The sequence below is a fragment of the Papio anubis genome, chromosome 7 (genome assembly GCF_008728515.1).
Source record: "Papio anubis isolate 15944 chromosome 7, Panubis1.0, whole genome shotgun sequence".
NCBI lineage: Eukaryota > Metazoa > Chordata > Mammalia > Primates > Cercopithecidae > Papio > Papio anubis.
Genome location: NC_044982.1, coordinates 115,490,999 through 115,505,974, shown reverse-complemented (window position 1 = coordinate 115,505,974; position 14,976 = coordinate 115,490,999). Strand labels below are relative to the sequence as shown.

The 14,976-nt window shown below is 43.5% G+C and overlaps 1 protein-coding gene across 6 annotated transcripts in view; it reads right to left on the bottom strand.

The window, feature by feature from the left end:
* The window catches only part of NPTN (neuroplastin), a 72,533-nt gene that overhangs the window by 21,598 nt on the left and 35,959 nt on the right, over positions 1-14,976 (bottom strand). For 4 of the 6 annotated variants that reach the window (XR_002523116.2, XR_002523117.2, XM_003901163.3 and 1 more), the window contains exons 2-4: positions 14,556-14,903; positions 9,508-9,679; positions 5,088-5,182 (exon numbers count right to left, since the gene is read on the bottom strand). Coding sequence is in view for 4 of the 6 variants with exons in the window: in XM_003901163.3 (XP_003901212.1) it covers positions 5,088-5,182; positions 9,508-9,679; positions 14,556-14,903 (615 nt within the window). In the remaining 2 variants the exon portion in view is untranslated. The remainder of the gene's footprint in view (positions 1-5,087; positions 5,183-9,507; positions 9,680-14,555; positions 14,904-14,976) is intronic. The other 2 variants (XM_009210569.1, XM_009210570.1) reach the window with 1 other exon arrangement.

The following is a 14,976-nucleotide window of genomic DNA, read 5'->3' as shown; positions in this document are numbered from 1 at the left end:
CGGAAGCAAGAAGGATGCAGGCTTTTGGCTCAACAAGCACTCTCCACCCACAGCAGATTCATCATTGGTTGTGAACACTACAGCAGTCTAGGACAGGTGCCTCCTTCTGCAGGTGAAACCACTGAGCAAGAGGTGTAGAAGTTTCCTCAAAGACGGTGATCCTCAGCCCTGGCTGTACACCATAATCACCTGATGTGCCTTAATCTGATGCCCAAGCCACAGTTCATATGAATGAAATCAAAATTGAAGACCACTGTTCTATCACCTTTCCTGGCACCAGTACTGGAGGTCAGATACCCCCACCACAAGACAGGGAGATGAGTGGGTAGAGGTGTGGGAGTCATTCAGGTGACTTTTCCAAGCTGAGAAACTGACAAATTGAAATTTTCCAATAACACTAGGAAAATGGGCTTGGAAATCACTTCCTTCAATAACCAACCTCTCCCAGCCTACATCTTTCTCCTGTGCTGGATGCTTCCTGCCCTGAAACATCGGACTCCAAGTTCTTGTTTTGAGATTCGGACTGGCTTTCCTTGCTCTTCAAGCTTGCAGGCAGCCTACTGTGGGACCTTGTGACCATGTAAGTTAATACTTAATAAACCCCCATATATATATCTCTCCTGTAAGTTCTGTCCCTCTAGGAAACACTAATACACAACCTCTCCTCTCTGTCCACATAAGGGAACCCAGACCATCAGAGCCACACAGAACAAAGGAACCTTGAAGATGAGCTATCTCATTCTACTTCATCATGCACTTCAGGAAGCTTGAGACCCAGAGAAGGGAAGTGACTGGTCAGAGTCACACTGTGTTTAATGGCAGGACCACAATTAGAACACATTTCTCTTAACTCTTAGTCAAGGCCTTTTAAATGTTACATGCTCAACAGAGCACCATGGCTTGGTGCTTAGGAGCATAGGATCTAATGCTAGGGTGCCTGAGTGAGATCCCTGGCTCCACCAGTAAACTCTGTGACACTGGGCCAGTTATTCCCTCAAGCCTCAATTTTCTCACCTGGGAAGCGGAGATAATAATCACACTTATCCCACAGAGTTGTGGAGACTAAAGGACAGAAAAGGAACAAATAATGCACCTAGCACAGTGCCTGACCCACAGTAAGCATGCAATAATGTTAGCTATTCTTATTCTTATTAAGGAAAGTCAGGGTGGCACCCTGAAGAGAGGAAAACAAAGTGCAGGTATGGTTTTTGGGCTGAAGTTAATGTTCAAAATGCCCTAGCAGCTTCGTATTATTATGCCCTCAAAGACTTCTCAAGTCGTGGCAATTCTGAGACAGAAGCAGGTTGCTTTGACATCAGTTCTGACCTAAAGGATGTCACATCCTCCACGCATCCTCACTAGCTACCTTTCTTGACTGTCAGTGAAGAAAGGACGGTGGAGATGCTGTGCATGCTGAAAGTGCCGTGCGAATGTGGTCTGTGTATCACTGTTCTTCACAATGATCTTCATCCCCACCACACTTGCCTTGGCCAGTCTGGATTAATATGTCACTTGTAATGCACCATGACAAAGTAGGAAATAGGAAGGCAGGGCAAGGCCACTTATAGAAATCCTAACCTTTATTCTTAATAGTCAAATATAGAGAAAGCTAAGGAGTAGGGAGGAGAAAAACAAGATCAATCCTGGCTCTCACGGCAACCAAAAGACTGAAACTCATTTGAAATGTCCAATGAGGAGGGTGAGATGAACCTAGTAAGACAACAGGCTCAAGCCCCTTCTGGGCTGAGATGTGCTTCTCACAAGAGGCAGTGACATATTTGTTGCAGAGGATTGGGTGACCAAAAAAATCCTTTTCCAAAAACAGTAATAAAATTCAAACTCCTTCTTTCCCGTACTAATCAAAATGGTTAAGGGATAAGGATAGTGCTTGGGAGTCATGAGAGCAAGTTTTTTCTTTTTACTTTGTAAATGATATCGGGATTTTCAATTTCCTTTTTTGTGAGCATTTTTTTTTATTTTTAATTTTAGAAAAGGAAGGAAGGAGAAGAGGGAAGGAGTAAGGGGCAAAAGGTTGAAAAATTATAGGGATAGAAAATTTCAACATCTATTCATTCATGAATTCTCTGTAAGGTGTGCACTCTCTGGTATCACAGCCTCTGAAGAGTCACAAGCTGAGGATAGAGATGCCTCCTCAGCGTTAGCTGAGTGGACCCCCAGGAAGGCGGGGCTTTGGGCTCCACAAGGCCTCATCACTGCTGTCTTCCCCCTCCTAACCGGCCCAGGTCCATCTTCCTTCTCCCCATCTGTGCAGATCACCTGCCGAATACCTGAGAAACGTAACCCTCGACAGTATCTTCCTGTTTATACTATGTCACATTGTGTCCTTAAAAAAAAAAAAAAAAGGAAGAGAATTTAAAAATCTGCTTCAGATACAAGGCCTCCCCCACTACATGTAGATAACTCCTATCCTCCAAATTTTCTTGACGGTGATCTACAGGCTTTGGTTAAAAAACATGACCATCTTGGCTCTGTTCCCAGGCCACCATCCCTCTCTCTGGTTCCTGCAGCCTTCTTTTCTTTTGTAGACCACAGATAACTCAAGGTTTGGTAATCTGACAGATAATGCCCAGTCCCTGGCTAGGCTAAATCACTTCCCACAGTGCTGAGCCCAAACAACACCCCAGAAATGTTCTGAAAGACAGGAAAAGGCAGATGGGAAAGAAATGGCTGACAGCAGAATAGATGTTGAAGAAATATATATGCATGGTCTGAATTATATGCCCTGATGTGCTGATTCAGTTAAAGCCACACAGGAAGATTCTCAGAGACTCCTGTCAGCCAAGAGGCCACTGATGTTCTCGGAACCTCTTTGTTCTCAAGTACAACCACCTCTTAACTCTCTATTACTCAGCAGATTTTTCAAATTGCTACAGCTATAAAAAGATAACTGTCTCTTATCGCCACCCCAGAGACACTAAAGGAATAAAATGTGAGTTTCTATTAAAATGTTTTGGGAACTAACATACAGACATGTACTACTCTAAATGCAAGGCAGTTTTTCTACCCCAACCACAATTGGAAGTGAGCTCAGAATATGATCCTGGGCCTATGGCAAACCTTTAAAAACATATACTGAAAAAGCGAAGTGTTCAAAGTCTTTACCAGACTCAACTATCCATAACTTGGAAGAGAAGACATTAAACATTCAGCTCTTTTCTATCCAGGTGTTGGGGAGAGAAGACAGACTAGAATTCTTTACAAATTTTCTTGAGAGAGAAACACACAGTATATCTATACAAAGTGGTCCAGAATATGGTTTAGGTTATTTATAAAACAGAATTCTCTCAAGGTCTACTTCTGTAAAACCAGGATACCACCACCTGCCTCACCTTCCTTATAGGGCTATTTGTACAGTGAGAATGCAACAGTGCACAGTAAGCACCTTGAATATAACACGTAAGTTGTAACTTGCTCTGATAATACTCCTGGCCTACAGCGTCCTGTTCTCTGACCCTGGCAACTGCTGCTTCCTACCTGCTGAAGAGAATATGAAGAAAGATGCCTCTAGGGCCACTAAACCCCACTTTCTTAAGCAGCCAAACAGATGGAAAAACCATTTCGGTTTTCACTCTTGAAAGTGCTATTTAGAAATCATTAACTCAAAGTCACTAACAATTACAGTTAGTTAGGACTAATTATCTCAGGCTTGGGGAGCACAATGAACTAGACACCCCAATCTTTCCCTCCCTCACCCACCCTGCCTTTGCACTTGGACTTTGTGCCAAAGGCTCAGCCAGGAATGCAGCAGGGCCTCAAGTCTCACAGAGAAGTCTCCCTACACAATTCAGCTCACCTAGGCTGGGGAACGCCCTCACTGGCTTAGAGAAAATGTTTTCCCACATCCTTCATCCTCATGTTGAATACATGTGGCATTCTTCTAAAATGGGTAGAAACCATGATTTCTCCAAGGAAAGCCACTGAAAAAATGAAATGCCAAGTTCTCTGGCCCACTGTGACTGTAACTCCTTTAGGCATTCAGAATCAAACTGGCAGATGGAGGAGGCAGTGGCCATCCCTACATCAACTCACAAGTGAGGGCTGTGTCACCAAGATATTACTTTCATTTAATAACACCATATAATGGAAACCTTCAATGTGTCCAAGCCTTTCTTGAATCCGCAATTTTAATCTTACAAATATTTTAGGAAGACCTGAATACCTATTATATGGGCCCTTTCCTTCTCCTAAATTTGTCCTTCTAGCTTCCAGGGATAACGCTATGGATATAAAGAACAAGTCGGTGTCCTTACTAAGCAAAATGAGAAAGACTGAAAATAGAAAACCTGACCTCAAACAGTAGCCCTGCCTCCTCATGATCATTTTGTGAGAGTAGAAAAAACACTGGATTGGGGGTCAAGACCTGTGTTCTAGACTAGCTCTGCCACAAACTCACTGTGTGACAGACAGCTAGAAGTTTCACTTTTCTGGGTCTCAGATGCTTCTTTGAAATAACATAGGAAAGGTGAAATTTATGATGTTGGGTAGCTCCAACTTTTATAGTTCTGCTTGCCCTTCTTGGAACTTTCTACTACTGCCTCCTCTTTCAAAGGTTTCTATTACAATTCTAATGAATTATCCACAAACAGCTGATGTCCACTCTGCACACTGTACCCACTGTACCTCAATCCTGCTGGCCCACAGAAGACCTATGTAATCATACTTGTAAGGCACTGACCTAAGAGCTTTACAAAGCCTTGGGCCATAGGAGCTGCCAACACTGAAATATTTTTGACATATAAAAACAGCAATTTTATGTAGTTCAATCTATTAACTTATTTAATCCTCCTAACAAACCCATGATGTAAGTACTGCTGATATCCTCATTTTAAAAATGAGGAAAAGGAAGCAAAGAGAAGTTAGTAAACCACCAAGGCCACACAGCTAGTAGATGATGGGGTCGGAATTTAAACCCAGGCAGCCAGGCTCCTGAGCCTGTGGCCTAACCATAACATTAAATTATGTCTTGACATGGAAAGAAGAGGAGCTTGAAGACTGGGACTCCAGACCAAGGTACTGTCTTGGAAGGAGAGTGAGAGGCTCACACCACAGCCTCTGCTGGGTTGTACCTTTCACTTCAATGGTGGCGTTTGCTTTAGGAGCGCTGACAAAGTGATATACGCAGTGGTATTCGCCTGAATCCTCAGCTCTCGGCTTATTGATCCTGCAGAGATGAGAAGAAAAACCAAGTGAGGAAACTGGGAATGGTCAAAATATATAACAGAAGGAGAATCAAAGGGGCAATCCGGGATCCTGCTCTCCAAACCCTCAATGCAACTCACCTCCTTCTAACTAAAAGCAAAAATCCCTCTCTATGCATCCTAAAACATTAATGTCTTGCTCTTTACAGGGTGCCAAGAATACAAACATGGAATGGCAACATGGTCCCTAACCTTAGGATGCTCTGGTCTATTGGGAGAAACAAAATGCAAAAGTAATCAAAATAGAAGGATGTCCAAAGTACTATAGTTTATATTCAGATATACAGTATAAAACCATCACAGCTGGGTGTGGTGGCTCACCCCTGTAATCCCAGCACTTTAGGAGGCTGAGACGGGTGATCAGGAGTTCAAGATTAGCCTGGCCAAGATGCTGAAACCCCGTCTCTACTAAGAATAAAAAAATTAGCCGGGCGTGGTGGCACACGCCTGTAATCCCAGCTACTTGGGAGGCTGAGGCAGGAGAATCACTTGAACCCGGGCAGCAGAGGTTGCAGTGAGCCAAGATCACTCCAATGCACTCCAGCCTGGGCGACAGAGCAAGACTCTATCTCAGAAAAACAAAAGCAAATGACAAAAATCACTAAAAACCTCTTGTTCACCTGGTGGTTCCAGTTAGATAAAGAAGAGGAGAAACAAACAAACAAAAAGCACAAGTTTTCTGAGCTTCTCCAAAGACCTTGTTTTGGTAGTTCTGTTCTTCCTACCTTGTCCTTTAGTAGCATGCCTTTCCACAAGTCTACTCGCTAACAGGACCCAAGCATAAAGAAAAAGAAAAAAATCTGCCATCAGAGCATCAGCCATAGACATGCAGCAAAAAGTCTTATGATAAACCCCAGGGCCCTACATGATCTGGCCCCTGTCTATATCCCTAGCTCCATCCCATGCCACTGTCTAGCTCTTCTGGTCTCTCTTCAGTTTTTCAAGCACCAAGCTTGTTCCCACCTCAAAACCTCCACACAAGGTGTTTCTTTACAGAGAATGCTCTTCTCGTCCCTTAGTCTACCTAACTCCATTTCCATCAGGTCTTGGCTTACATGTCAGTTTATTCCAGCCCCAATCTAAACGTCATCCCTTTCCACAACATTCTCTCTCATACTACTCTGTACTTCTTCACAGTACTTATCATGTGTGTGATTATATATTTATGTGATTACTTGATTAATGTCCGGCTTCCCAAGAGACCAAGTTCTATGTGGATAGGCACTGTTTATTCGGCATACTATCCCATACAGAGCACCTCGCCTGGTGCCTGGAATACGACAGGGGAATGAATAAATGAATGAATTACTGAGTGAACACAGAGTGAATATCTGTGCACAGATTCAGATCAAGTTAAGCAGAGTGACAGGAAGGACTGTAAGAAGACTGTATGGGTCAGGCGCGGGGGCTCACACCCGTTATCCCAGCACTTGGGGAGGCTGAGGTGGGTGGACTGCTTGAGCCCAGGAGTTTGAGATCAGCCTGGGAAACATGGCGAAACCCTGTCTCTATAAGAAATTAAAAAACTAGCTGGGCATGGTGGTGCACGTATAGTCCTAGCTACTCGGGAGGCTAAGAGGCAGGAGGATTGCTTGAACTTGGGAGGTCAAGGCTGCAGTGAGCCATGATCATGCCACTGTACTCCAGTCTGGGTGACAGAGTAAGACCCTGTTTCAAAAAAAAAGAAAAAAAGAAAAAGTAGTATATATGGCCAGAACAGCACTTCATCTCAATCACACAGGGTGATTCCAAACAAGCTTTCTTGCCCCTGAGGGCCAACTACACATCCACTCAGTACACTCTGGCCTACAAGCACATACACCAAACATGTGCAGAAAGGTCGGTGAGAAATTACAGATAAAAGAAAAACAGCAGCCTCCAGATCAGAGGATAAATGTTTATATAGGGCTGAGCTCTGGCTCTTTTGCTTAGGGGTTAAAATATGATACTTGTGACGGTCAAATCTCTACTGCACTATTTAATGTCTAAGAAAAACTCCTAAACTCAACCACTCACTGGCCTAATGCATTTATCCATCTTATATTGCTCATTCCAAAAAGGAAACACAGGTTAAGAGACTATGGACAAGGAGAGACATAGCCTATCCCCAGGACTGTCTCAAGATATCCACATGGCAGCACAATATTCTGGGAGAAGCAGTCAAGGTGTCTTCTCAATGTGACACCATGCCTCTTCTATCAGTATGCTCCCAATTGGAAAACAGACAAGTCAGCTGCTCTTATCAAACAAGTGTTCCAGAGTTTGAGGAAGGAGCAGCAGCTCTTTCTTCAGGGCTTAAACTGAAGTTCTTTGGGTCTAAGCTCTGAAGAAAAAGCTGCTGCTTCTTCCTCAAACTCAGTCCTGAACTTAAGACTGAAGTTCTTAGACTTCTAAGTTCTTTGAGAAATACTTGGGAAGATAACTCCCACACTTGAGTCCATGCCTATAGGCTCAGAATCTCCCCACACCATTCTCTTGGACTAGCTATTAGCAAGAAATTAAAGCAAAGGGATACCATCCCCTACAGGCTGGGCAGAAGCAGGGTTCTGAAATCGGCTCTTCAGGCTGACTTATTAAGTAGCCCAAGGAACTCATCAGTTGTTACTCCACAAAATGTAGAATCCCTGAAAAACTCTAGAGATACACAACACCCTTGGAGAGCTTCAAATAAGTTGAGGGGGAAAAAAAAGAGAGAAGAAGCATTTTATAAAGTCAGGTTGAAACTTCATGAAGTTAAAGCTCAACACTTTGCAGGCAATAGTACAAGACCCAAGAGAAACATGATTGGATGTCTGCTATCTTAAAGGAGGTATTATAAAAAACAAGTCTGAGGCTGGATGCAGTGGCTCACGCCTGTAAATCCAGCACTTTGGGAGGCGAAGGTGGGAAGACTGCTTGCACTCAGGAGTTCAAGACCAGCCTGGGCAACACGGTGAACCCCAGTCTCTACAAAAAATACAAAAAAAAATTACCCGGGTGTGGTGGTGTGCACCTGTGGTCCCAGCTACTGGGGAGGATGGCTTGAGCCCGGGAGGCAGAGGTTGCAGTGAGCTGAGACCGCACTACTGCACTCCAGGCTGGGAGGCAGAGCCAGACCCTGTCTCAATAAAATAACAACAAAAAAATCAAGTCTGTAAAACTAATGGACAGAACAAGAAAAAAATGCTTTTCATTCCACCTAACAACTTTATTTGATTAATCCTTTCCAAACTATGAGGAAAATCGCTGAGGCTAAATTTCTAATTTTTTTTTATCACAAGAAACTACAGTGGAGATAGGTTAACTACTTTGCCACTAAGCGAATGGCATAGCAGATAAAAGCAATTCTAGAAAAATTTCTAGAAAATCAGAAGACCTGGAACCTAGCCTTGGTTCTAGAACTTACTAAATACAGTATTTGGCCTTAAAGCAGCCAAGAGTCACTCCTTCCTTGCTTGGGAAAAAAGGAGGAGCCACAGATTCATTTGGATCAACTAAATAAGGGGTGTGAAAAGGTCTCAATGCTGCAATATCCTGCAGAATGCCCTTGCCATCACGGGTACGTGGGCTTTCCTGGTCTCACTTCAGTGCTCTCTTTCTTTGCACTGTATTAACCTTCTAAGCAGGATTAGCTGATTCTTTTCCAGACAGTTTTCAACCAGGAACAAACTATTCTGAAACGTGGGGTGCCATGTGTGCTAGATATTCCAAAAAGCACCAAATATTTGGGTGCTGGGTAACTCTAGCCAGCAAATATCTTTCTTTCTTCAAAGGGTATTTCCAGGCTACCATCCTCACTCCAGATCATTCAAGAGCCCTGCATCCGCTGGTCCTTACCAGGTTACAGTGATGTTACATACTCCTAAAAGGGAATTCGCCAGGAAATCTACCCAGTGGAAAGATGGCTTAGGGAGATGTCTTGCTCTACAGTCACAAAGCAGACTTCAGTCTGTTTCTTCAAACCTAACTTCGATCTGACTAGATTAGGCAAAGAGACTACATTCTAAGTGTGACTCTCCTATTGACTAGCATTGTTACCCTGAACAAATCACTACTTCATGGCCTCAGTTTCTCTATGATTATAGTGAGGGGATAATCTATGGTTCTCAAATCTGGCTGCTCATTAGAATCCTTTGGGAATCTTTTCTAGACTACTGGGCCTTACCTGAGATATACTGGATTGGACTCTCCAAGGGAGAGCCAAATATATCTCATGTCCCTCCTGCATGGCACAACTATGGATTATGAATGTCAAGTAAGCTCAGCCACACTCCCTCCCACCTTCCCAGGAGCTGCCCACCCTTCTCACCTGTACTCCATGTTGCTGGCATTCTTACGAGTGGCACTCAGTTCCACCCCATTCTTTGTCCAGTAGCTGTATGTAAGGGTGTGAGAGCTGGAGGTGAGGTTACACTGCAGGGTGACAGGGAGAACAGGGCTGTCTCGAATAATGACCTCTTCACTGGTGACAATCCTTGGCTCTGTAATAAGAGTGCACAATGATAGGGGGCAATAGCCTTCCATCCTCTGTAGCCCTGGCCTGAGAATTGGACGGGGTAGGAGGGGGAAACTAGAAAAAGAGGGAGGGCAGACAGGACCACATGAGGAATTTCACTTTACCACTTTGGAGGAAGTCAAGAAAGGAAAAACAATGATTATAAGCAAATGACCACTAGCGCAGACAACAGCCTGAAGACCAGTTGGCCTAGACGTGAAAGAATGGGAGTATTATGGGTGTTTGTACTGGTAACAATCCACTTACGCTTTTGAATACCACCTTTTTAAAAGAACCACCAAACAATTCGGATTCAATTAGAAAACCAGGCTCCACCTTCCGTTCTGAAGACAAAGGCCATATCATTTATATACCTATTATAATATACTCCCTATTGTGTCACTGGGCCTTGGAACAGTAATAATTAGATAATACAAGTATAACTTTCCCCACATTTAAATATTAAACCTATGGCAAACCAGCCATGGCCATTATTTATGCAGAAAAAAGACACTGTGGATTCTAAAAGCATACTTCCTACTGGAATTCACTTCCATTTTCCAAATTTTGTGGAGGCAAAATTCTTGAAAAAGCATCATCAGTTCTTCCTCTCCAGCCATACTTATTCCCAAAACAAGTTTTTTGTTTTTTTGTTTTTGTTTTCCAGAATTGCACTTTAAAACACATTCCATTCTGAGAAAATATAACTAGAGTGCAATATTGTGTTGGTATTATGGGCTCCTAGAATTTTAGAAAGGCCCTTAGAGTTCATTGAATCCCACTCTTAAATTTTAAGAGCTGGAAAAGTGAAATGATTTGTGCAAGGCCATAAGTATCACTAATGGCAAAGCTGGGCCTAGACGACATATCTGACTGAATTCTCTATCCCTGCCCCCCAGCCCCAAGACCACCCCCGCCACCTTTTGTCCTAGGACATACTTCACCTCTGGTTCTATTCTGTGCTTAGATAACCAGGGATCACTAGCGTATCTACAAAAATAACCTACTTGAGTCAAATATTATAATACATTGAACAGAAATGCTTAAAATCACTCTATATTATTCCTGGAAGTTTCATCTTTAAAGCACTTTGAAATCCATCACTGTATTGAAGTCATTTCTAGGGTTGTTGTCTTTTGTTAATGTGCTTTGTCTTTATTATTTCCCCAGGCTTAGTTTTCTCTACTTTTGGTCAAACATCTCCAGGTTAAGTCTACACTAACCATCTTTTCCCAACCACAATAAGAGGTATTTGCTATTTGTTTTCCAATTCTCTCTCAGAAACCCTTGACTGACTTCCCATTTCCCTGTGTCTAGCCACTTCCTGTCTACAGCTCTGCAGCAGCTCCCCTCACCATTTTATACAGTATTGTGCTGAGCCTTAACTTGAGGAAAGAACTCTCTCCCTTCATGGGAACTAAGTTGCTTGCTATTCAGGGAGGGGGAAAGCATGGGGAAGTCGTGGGATACCTGGAAAATGTAATGTCTTAAGGACCTCCTAACGATGTAACATTTCTGATTTGTAGAGTTAATGTCTTTGAAGAAACTTGTAATAAAGCAAAACCTTAAGTTTGCTCAATTAACAAATTAGTTCTATTTTCCAACTCTGGCAAAAGGATAACGGTTATCTTCCATTCAGCACTGGTCCTTATCAGTAACATCAAACAGGGTCTCTATGTACAGATAATGGAGGCATAGCAGCCACTAAGACAGAAGCAGATGCATGTAAACACGTTAGCGCAGTGGTGTCCCATGGTTTCCAAGACACACTGGACAGAAGCCAAATCCCTGGGCCTTAAGAAGTCGAGCAGAAACGGCTGCAAACCCTGCAATGGAAGGCGCGCACACACACCATCAGCAGAAAGCATCACAATTCCAAGAAAAATCAAAACCAAGCAAAAACAAAAGAGAAAAAGATAGAACCAGTACTCCACAAAAGAGAAATTAAAAAAATATAAAGGCAACATTAAAACCCAAACACACTTTTAGGTTTTTACTGAATTTTAATTATCCAATTTCATTTTCTGTCCCACTTGGGACTCTCCTTCTGGCTATTCCTCTCTGATAGCACTGAGAAAGGGTAAACTCTGAGAATGAGGCCAAGAGCTTCCAGATGTTTAAATACAAGGAGGCCAAAGTAAATGCTACTCTTACCTGTGGCGATGCAAATGACCACTGCAGCTCAGGGAGATTAAGAAGTTGATGAAAGCAACCTGGTAGACTTTCTGTCAAGAATTCTTGGAAGGCAAAGGAAAGCACTTTTTCCCTTAAGTGTTAAAGATCCAGGAGAGAGTCAGCTGGGAGCAAGTGGATAATTTAAATAGGTTTAAATATGATTCTGCACCATAGGAGGGTTGTGGGGTAGGGTAACCTGCCTCCTGTGATTGCTGTATATGAAAAACAGTGCTACACCAAGTTCTTTGGCCATGGTGCCTCATCTGCATTCTGCACCAGGATGAAGGTGGGGCTTTTATTTTTGTGGCCAAGCGCTGCCCAGTCAAAGTCCAAGAGAGATGAACATTTAGGAGAAGCTCAAATGTGTTTACCTGTCACTGATGTCTATTTAAAAGCAGTGGATAGGAGACCCTTACCCTATATGGCCAGAGAGATACCTAAAAACTGGGCACACTTCTCTTCCTGCCTTACATACTCAACGAGCTCTGGGGAAAGTACTACCAGGAGGTCATTCTTAGATAGAACACTTGACCTTCCCATAGAGGCAATGTCTTTTGGGATGCTGAGATCATAAAACAATCCAATTAGAGTTGGATCCAGGGTGTTTGGAAAAAAAAAAAAAAAAAAGCAGCAGCAGCAGCAGCAAACTCCCGGCTCTCCAAAACAGCTAACTAGGGTTAACTGACTGATGGGGAAGTCTGAAGAGAGTCTAGCCAGGATTTGGTTCAACCACATGCAGACAATTCTAAGTGAACTGGGGGAATCCTATGTATTCTCGGGATTGGCAGGTCGGTATCCCAAAGCCACATCTTTTTCTAGCTCCTTGGCATGGTCATTCTAGCTATGAGTCAGGCTCTTGGAAGTACAAGTGCAAATGCCCAGCCCAGTCCATATCTATAAACTTCCACAGACCTTTGTGGCCATGTAGGTAATTCTGCTTTTATAAGGAAAGGAGCAAGGGGGGCAGGAGAAGGAGGCGTGCAGGGGGAAAATATTGTTTAAAAAAAAAAAAAAATCACTGGGTTAATGTTCCCCATTTTCACACAGACAAAGTTTTCTTTTCCTCTTTCCAGAAGCAGGTTCTCTGATTCAACAGTGCCAACTGCAGCAGCCTCTCCTACCACTGCCCTACAAAGGACTCTTTTTTTACCCATAGGGATCTTCAAGTGGCTACAAAGAACAGACACTAATTTGCTGTTTTCCATATAAGTATATAGACTCAAGGCCCATGTCTTACTACTTTATGTATTACCAAATTCCTCATCAAAGCAAGATTTGACTAGTCTTACTTTCTCTAGATCAATCAGCTCTTTAAGCTAGAACTGGCTATAGATCTCTCATTGTGTCCTCAAAGAAAAGGTGAAAACCCCAGAGGATCTTTCCAAAAGTGAATGTCCCCTCAATTATAACCAGGTTTGATGTGGGGCCAGAACTCTTCTTGGCCAGGAACATTGGTTCTGTGGTGGCTTCTCCCTCCCTCTGCTTTCCAACATAAGGTAGCAAGTCACTTTTGAGAAAGAGAGAGAAGTGGCCACAAAAGTCCCGGTGTCATCCGTCTCACACATACCTGCTACAAGGGGAGGATTCTGAGCCAGCTGGTCAGCTCACCCCATCACGTCGAGAAACCAGGTTGGAAGTTAGTTTCCTCTTTTTTCAAGACACAAAGAAAGGGCCAGTGTGAGTGGTCCCCACACTATGTCTGGAGTTCCCATCCTCTGGGATAAGGCACACTGTGCCAATAGCTACTCATCAGAGTCAAACCATGAACAGGAATCAACTGCAACTCTGACTTCCAGACAGTGTGATAGGTTAAAAAAATAATAATTTGCAGCTTAGTGTGACCTGACTCCCAATAGCAAAACATATGAAGGAAGTTCCAGGCTGTTGCTTTTAAAGAGGAGACTAATTAGCAGGCCCAGTGAGGAGTACACTGCTGCAGTAGAGGGCTGTTATCAGAGAAGCAATGCCACGGTTTTAGAAAAGAAAAGGAGCTGGAACTATGAAAATATCCAAGCTTACATGCCACCCAACAACCAAAACACACCACCACACTGTACCCATGGCAACATTCCCATCACAAGATGACACCAAGTCACAGTAAGGGAAGAGGCTGGGCAGACACAAACTTAAAACCATAGAGGTGAAGGCAGCTACTTAGAGAGCTTCAAACAGAAGAACAGAAGAAATAAAAAGTAGTTAGACTGGGGAAAGAAACAAAAATAGAAAGGCACCAGAGAAGAAATCAGCAAAAGTATAGCAGGAAACCTACTACAAAATCAAAGGGGAGGGAAAGAAACCATTTCAACACTACCCTCCTTGGACCGCCTGGTTTTGTGAGTTTTAATTTTTTTTAAGCTTCCCAGTTCTCCCCCCCAGCAACTCTCCCCAACACAGATGATTTTGGACAGTCACGGATTTCCTCAAGTTCTTTGTTCCTGAGAAGAAAGACACAGAGAAGGGTTGGGGAATAAGGGAGGCAGAAAGGACGGCAAAGAAAAGAAGAAAAAAAGTTGCCACAGATGTTTTCATACACTACAACCAGAAGGGTCATGGGTTTGGAAAAAAAAACGAAGACAAGGGGTGGGGTGAGTGATCATACTGGGGAAGAGGGAAAGGATGCAGAAGGGAAGGGTCATCGGGCCACCTCTAATGACTACAGTACTACTACTGTAGGGTGCTGGACTCACTCTGAAGGACGCTTATGGTGGCCTGGGCTCGAATCCATGTTATGGAAGGGTTTTGCCTCAAGTCATTCCTCTTGGGGTCGTTGCTGGCCCTGCACTCGTAAGTCCCAGAGTCCTCCAAGGTGAGCCGGGTTATTCTCAGCACACTCACGCCGTTTGACCCGTAGGCGGTGTTTACGGTGACACGGCGCTTCCGAGCACCGTCCCACAGCTGTCTGAAAGACTCTGCCCGGTTGACTTCTGCGTACCACCACTGGATCTCTGGCGTGGGGCTCCCGACCACGTCACAGTACAGCTCAAAGGCGTCCCCCGTGAGCTTAGTTTCTGACATGGGCGACTTGACAAACCCAGCTAGAGGGAGGGGGAGCAGGAATGCAGTGACAGGCCAATCAGAAAAAAAAAAGAATCAACAGGTGTTAATAGT